Source organism: Ursus americanus, chromosome 35 (assembly GCF_024610735.1).
Source record: "Ursus americanus isolate L20-20 chromosome 35, mUrsAme1.1.p, whole genome shotgun sequence".
In the NCBI taxonomy this organism is placed as follows: Eukaryota; Metazoa; Chordata; class Mammalia; order Carnivora; family Ursidae; genus Ursus; species Ursus americanus.
Window position 1 is genome coordinate 4,679,404 of NC_142161.1, and position 7,010 is coordinate 4,686,413.

Below are 7,010 nucleotides of genomic sequence, written 5' to 3' on the forward strand. Positions count from 1 at the left end.
CCATTACACTCTCTTTAGATTTTGCGGGGACCTCACATTCATGGTGAAATCTAAGTTCATCTGTTGCCAACAGATTTCCTTAGCCAAGTGCATGGAGAGCAACAGTCTGGTTAGATTAGGGCAAAGGTGATGTTAAAAAATTAAAATGGCCTGAAGTGCCTGGCTAGCTCACTCAGTGGAGCGTGCAATTCTTGATCTCAGGATTGTGAGTTCGAGCCCCACACAGGGTGTAGAGCTTACTTTAAAAAAAAAAAAAATTAAAATGGCCCAATCTAATTGTCTAGGCTGATGAAATTATTCCTTTCTTAAAGATTTTTCAAGCCAGGTTCCCAACAGTTAACTGACAAACACTTCTTATTACTACCACATTCAGATTTTTGTCCAAGAACCAATTAAGTACAACAATCATTTGAGCTATTGTTCCATGTCAGGCTAACTACCACAGATTCAAAGATGTAGAAGATACTTTTTTTTTTCTCACGGGAATAACCATTTAGTTGTTATTCTTTTACCTATGAAATCTCCCAGCATCACCTTCTCCATTCTATTTTTTCCCATATCCTTCAAGATGTTTCTTTTTTTTTTTTTTAAAGATTTTTTATTTATTTATTTGACAGAGATAGAGACAGCCAGCGAGAGAGGGAACACAAGCAGGGGGAGTGGGAGGGGAAGAAGCAGGCTCATAGCGGAGGTGCCTGATGCGGGGCTCGATCCCACAACGCCGGGATCACGCCCTGAGCCGAAGGCAGACGCTTAACCGCTGTGCCACCCAGGCGCCCCGAGATGTTTCTTAATCTAGTGCTGGGTGAGAACTTTTCTCTCCTTGTGTTTCCCACAATTCACCTAACTTTCCCCTCATCCAGCTCCTACATAAGTCAACCACATCATTAATTTTTAATGTTCTTTGTTTAATGTATATGAATCTCATTTCCCCAGTCAGATTATAAGTAACTCTAGGGCATGGGTTTCTATTAGTCCACCCTATATTCCTGTAACACCTGCCATTCTGTTACTCCTTATTTAGATCATCAATGATGACCGTCAATGAAATTTTATAAGCTTGTACAAAACACACAGTTTAACTTATCCCTTTAAGTCAGTTGGGTATGAGATAGATGGATTTGGGGCAAATGCTCCTTTCCCATACCGCATCACCTGACCCACTTAGGAAATTTCCTTTCTCTTTTTGCCTTCTAATTTTCTCTCTTCCGCAGTGTTGGAAGATCACTGAATTCTGCATGGAAAATGCCATTTCTATTTTTGCATTTGGTCTTGAAAAGACTTGAATCACTATTATTCACTCAGAAACCCTTTTAGAAGAGGACAGGGCAGCTGCTCAGCACATCTGCAATTCAACAGCCACGAAGGAGGGGAAGCAGAAAGGATTTCGCCCCCATATCATCCTAAAGGGAAAATCTGCGTCTCACCCTAGCTTAAAATGGAGGTGGAATAGTGCCTATTAACTCTACAAAGATTCTCACACTTTGGAAAAACATCCTGATTTCTCTGAAATCACCTATTTGGGATCTCTCTTCACCTCAGAGTTACTATTCTTGTCACTGTAATGTCAGTGGGAATATTGGGACTATTCTCACACTGAAGCACAATCCACGAGGTTGTGGACACATCAGTAGTAACATTCACCCAACTGAGATTGTATTTTTTTTTTCAACATTCACGAAACTATTGAAGAAAGAGACAAGAACCACCTCAGTGTATAGGAAAATATCCTCTACCCTTGAATACCTGCACATACACGGGGGTGGGTGAGCAAGGCTGAGGCAGAAAGGAGGTTTGACTGTGCTTGTGTGCATGTGGGTGTGCACATCTGCGTGTGAATCAGAACCTTCCCAAAGGGAGGAAAATGCTTAATCCTATCAGTCAAACTGGTGAAAGAGGTAACGGGCTCTGGGCTATTTATAGACCTTAAATTGGCATGTGCTGTACATATTGAATACTTTGCTGATCTCATTTTTTACAGCAATTGAGATAAAGGAGAAGCAAAGAAAAGGTAATGAGAGATTCAGATCATGACTGTAATTTTAAAAATAACATTACCTTTCTTATAACTGTAGATACCTGGAAAATTTCCCAGACTCAGAGAATTAGATAAAACGGGATTCCATTTTGAAAACAGCGTGGAGATAACATGATCACTGAAGTCTGGGTGTAGAGGTGAAGAGGATTATCTGAATACTGTACTGATTTTATTTGATTTCAAGGGTGTTCTCCAGTGTCACTATCGCTTGGACGCCAAAATGCCTCTGTGCTCCTGCATATCACACGGACTCATCCAGAGACACTGATTCATGGGCAACAGGACACAATAAGCCCTCAAAAGGAACTCTGGAGAGATGACACAAACATATCTGGCCTGACCATCCCACGCCCCTTTCTCTGGGAAGAGGGTAAAGCCCTCTACCAAAAACAGCAGAAGAAACGCTCACCCTTTGAAGTAAGGACAGTAATGAGCCATTGCCCATCCATCTCCAGGGCCTCTCTGGAAAGAGGAAGATGTGTTGTCTAGGGATGGAACCATATTTGGGACCCTCTGCCCAGCAGACTGTGGTTAGGGGCTTGGAGGGGCCTGCACTGGCATTCTCAGGTACACTTGGGCCCCCCAGCTTCAAAGTCCTCCAGCTGGGACACATTCTACCCATCAGTTCCCCCCCTGACTCCACATTTTAGTCATTCTACTTACTCCTATTTCCCTTTGAAAACCTCATAAGGTCTTCCATGAAAGTTAAGAGTTGGGCGGACTTGCTAGGCAACCAAAGAAACTGCAAACTCTATGTTTAGGGAGAGGCACAATCCATCTCATCTCTCCTTTTCTTCCATGATTTATTTCCTCATCTGTGAAATGGGAATAGCAGCGCTGTCGCATCTACTTTACAAAGTGAGAGTGCTCCATAAGATCAAAAAGCTATAGAAGGGCAAGGCGTTATCACTGCTGTCGTAGCTATTTTTGTTATTACACATCCCCTAGGCCCACATTTCTCAGAACACACAACAACAGAATATCTACTAAGTAGGTCTCAAAAGCCTGTCCACGGCCTGCTAAAGAGATGGCTGCATGAAAGCTTGTTAGAAATTCAGGTTCCCTAGCCCCACCGTAAGCCAACGGAATCAGAGCCTTCAAGTGTGGAGCCAGGAGACCTATATTTTCAACAAGCTCCCAGGCAGTGCTGACCCTCAGCCAGGTGTGTGAGCCCTATTTACTCCATTCCATGAACACTGGACAGAGCTGCTCAGCCTGGTTTGAAGAAGGAGATACATGACATACACAGCTTCCTAGACCCTCAAACTTGACCCGTAGGGGATGGGTTACAGCACAAGAGAATGAGAATTCTTTTCTCAGGGAGTAGGAAGCAAAAATAGCACTTTCAAGGGGCTAAGTTTCCACAAGAGGACCACCAGAGAAGGGAAGGTGTGGTGGGTGGGAAAAGTAATTGGACTCACCTACAATGATACCACAAGCACTGACCAATCCAATCTCTTTCTTCAGGGCTACTCCGCCCCCTCCGGAACCAGACTCGGGGCTGGCCTCTGACTCGCTCCCACCTGAGTGGTTCTTTCCAGTGTTGTTTCGGTGCCTGGCTCCTTTTTCCATCCTTCTTATAGGATTTCCACCTCCAAAAGGTATCTCTCTTTCTAAATACGTGTGGGTGTAAATATATTTTAAGAGACTGTCTTTCAAATTGAAACGTCCTTTTCTGAAATAAGGACCACTTCTACCCTCTTTAAAAAAAAAAAAAGACTCAGGCAGATAAAAAGAGAAAACTGAAAATATTCCTATTCCGTATTGACACTTTCTTGTCACTCGTGCTTTCGAACAAGGAAGGGGTTGTTAAAAGGGGGGGGGAGAGACATAGATATTTAAATATAAAAATAGAACTGTACCAGCTACTCCGGCTGGAATTTTCCTGAAGGGGATGTAGATCTTCAGAGACCAGGATGGTTCTGCAATGTGTACCAGGCAGTGGCTTATTTTAGACGCTTCAAAGATAGTCTGGGTTTCACTCAGCTCTGCCCCTAAGAAAACAAAGATTGTCTTTACCTCCCCTTAGCCTTTTCTTTTTGATGAAGATAAGAGTTTTCATTAACTGAGGGGAAAACAGGTAATCTTCCGGTACTTTCTGCTCTTCCAGAAAAACAACTGTGGACCAGACCGGTTTGCTCTAGATCTTGTTTCCACCTGCTGTGGGTTTGTTTTCCCCTCCTTGTCTTCTGCCTTCTGCTTTTTCCAGATATGCTCGTATGTCTCGTTTGTTTTCCTGTCCTGGTTTTCTTTCTTCCGAGCTCCGTCCTCACGGCACAGACTGCCCCATCTCTCTAGGTTATGGGAGAGTGACTCTGGCACACACGATTGTGCTTCCCTTTTAGCATGGGGTTTTATGTGCTGAGCTAGCTCCGCCCCCACCTCCTCGGTCTCTCCATCCTCTGTCCGTCTCCTCCCTCCTCTTCAATTTAAATATTAGCACACAGCCCCCGAAGATCACCGAGAAGATGGATTAAAATATTCTGCTTTGTAATCGTCTCTCATTCTCCATCTTTCTCCTTGTGAGAAGTGGAAGTAAAATCGTTCCACGTCAACTGTTCTGGGAGAGTTCATTAGCTGGTATAGCGTTACAGGTCATACAGCGTTTGTGAGCTTTGTAAATAAGGGACCGGTTGTGCAGACACTTTAATACCATCAGAAATACACTGGTGACTGTGCTAAAATATTTATGTCCGGATCATTTGAGGATACAGGAGAGAAGGTTGTAAGGACCTTGTCTTCAAGTTTCTGAAAGTAGGAAATGCACAGCTGGGGGAGGGGAATGGAAAGAATTAAGAATAATGGAAAAGAGGTTCATTTAGTATAATTGTGAACTGTGAAGGGCATGGGTGAAACACAATCACCAGAAAGAGGTGGTAGACTTACTGTTCACAGCTCATATTTAGTGTTAGCCAAGACATGACAAAAAAGACTCCCACCTTAGACCCAGGAAAGAATGACACAAAATCTGGTAGAATGGAAACTTTCACAGCTTCTAATAGTTTTTGCATTGATAAATTATTTGAGAGGCAGACCAGGCAAGGAGTGGGGAGCTTTCAGCACCTTTCTGATCATAAAGCAGATTGTTGATGTTAAGAGATAAGCAATTTATTACCATATGGATATTGTGTCTTGGCTTCCCTAAAGAATTTAACCCAGGAATTGCTGCCTTACGGTGAGAGCAACGATATTTATTATATTTGTAAAGTACTTTGAAAAACAGCAAGAAGCAATAGAGAAGGCCACACTATAAATCTAAAATAAAATTATTTTGAATCTGTGTTAAACAAATTATGCAAAAGTGCTTGATTTTAGAGTGGGTCTAAAAAATAAAGGTCCCCAAGCTGACCAGTAACTACAGAAATTTGGCGTCACTTTTTGGAAAATGTTGCAAAAGACGTTGGATTTTAAGGAAAATAAATACTTAATTGCTTAAAATAGGGATGGTTGAGCTATTGTAGTAAAGACTTTCCAAATAAGATAAAGTCCAATCCACAGTATTTCCACTTTGCCCCTTAACCACTCAGCAAGTATAAAAAAGTTTCAAAGGTTGGGAGTTCAACCTCTTCTTCAAGACACAGCAAATTGAAAGCCTCAGCAAAATAAATAAATAAATAAATAAATAAATAGGATTTTTAATAAAAAGAGCAGACAAGTAAGGAAATATATAGCACAAAGCTCCACGGGAGGGGATGAGTCATGGCAATTTTGAGTTGCCTCTGGCCTTTCCTGAAGGACAAAGCATTGAGGAAAAATTTGATGGATTCATTTTTAAACAATATGATTTGAAGACTTCTGCCCAAATTTCAACATTAAGGTATAAGACAAATAATCTTTCTCCTTCTCAAATATGAGTTCTTTCAGTAATATTTATATTTCTAATTTAACTGATGTAGATTTAATATGAGATAAAACATGAATGTGCAAACTGACCACAAAATGGCAGGCTTTAGCCAGTTGAATTTATGATTAAAGAAGTTAAGGAGGGTTGTGGGATCAAACACATTCTTGGGATGTGGTGGTACTAAGCACACCACTAAAATACTTAGTACTTAGTACTAAGGACTCTTCCCTCTTTCAACAGGACCATTTATTCATATCACATGGCTTTTTTCAGGTTGGAATCTTTTTGTGAAATAAACCCTAAGGGTGTCAGAATTCCATATGACTAATACTGAACACAAAAGAGTACAAAAATCTTGATGTAATACGCTGAAAAAAATCTGCAGAAATGATTAACTGAAGTTTCTTATTGAAATTTTGAAAACTGAATTATTTTTACTAACTATTCTATATTTGCCTTTATATCTTTTATTCTACTTTCTTCATTTAAATAATGCTACTTTACAATCTACAAACTGTTTTATGCCCAATAGCTCAGGGTTTTTTTCCCTCTTTATTAAATACATTGGGTGGACTTTTTCCTATTACGAAGATTAGAAAGCTGAGCCTCAGAGAAGCATCTTACCTGAGGTCAAAAACAAGACATTCTATTTTTGGGCAATAGTTTACACATGGAGAGCTCTTCCCAGGACACTATACCTACTTGCTGATGTCTCAACTTCTTCCACCTGAGGGAAACAGAAAGCCTTTGGTCAGGGCCATGTCCACATCTTCTGGAGTCGATGTCATAACTGTGCCTTTTAGAGAGCCACCTTGATGCCGGCACTTAACATCTGTTCAGTGACACCCACAGGACTTAATCTGCCCTCCCCTTCAACATTTGTTACCCCCTTCACATAGTGCTCGGTTTGGCCATTTTCCAACTGTGTTAGTACAACTCTATTTCCAGTATCTGGGTGACTGTTTATTGTTGATTTGCACACTTAAGATGGGAAGAAAGTGATCCTTTTAACTAGGGAAAAGGGTGGGTAAGAGGGTCGTTTTCTAATGAGTATGGGCTTAGCAAGAGAAAGGCTGTATGAGGCTGACACCTACTGCGCAAAGAAAGACATGGCACAGGAACACACTA

General features: G+C 41.3%; 1 protein-coding gene across 1 annotated transcript in view; it reads right to left on the minus strand.

Moving 5' to 3' along the window:
- SLC7A8 (solute carrier family 7 member 8) overlaps positions 1 to 4,386 on the minus strand; it is a 50,349-nt gene extending 45,963 nt beyond the window's left edge. The window contains exon 1 of the mRNA XM_045802753.2: positions 3,460 to 4,386. Coding sequence (XP_045658709.1) covers positions 3,460 to 3,610 — 151 coding nt within the window. The 5' untranslated portion in view covers positions 3,611 to 4,386. The remainder of the gene's footprint in view (positions 1 to 3,459) is intronic.
- Between the last annotated feature and the right edge of the window lie 2,624 nt (positions 4,387 to 7,010).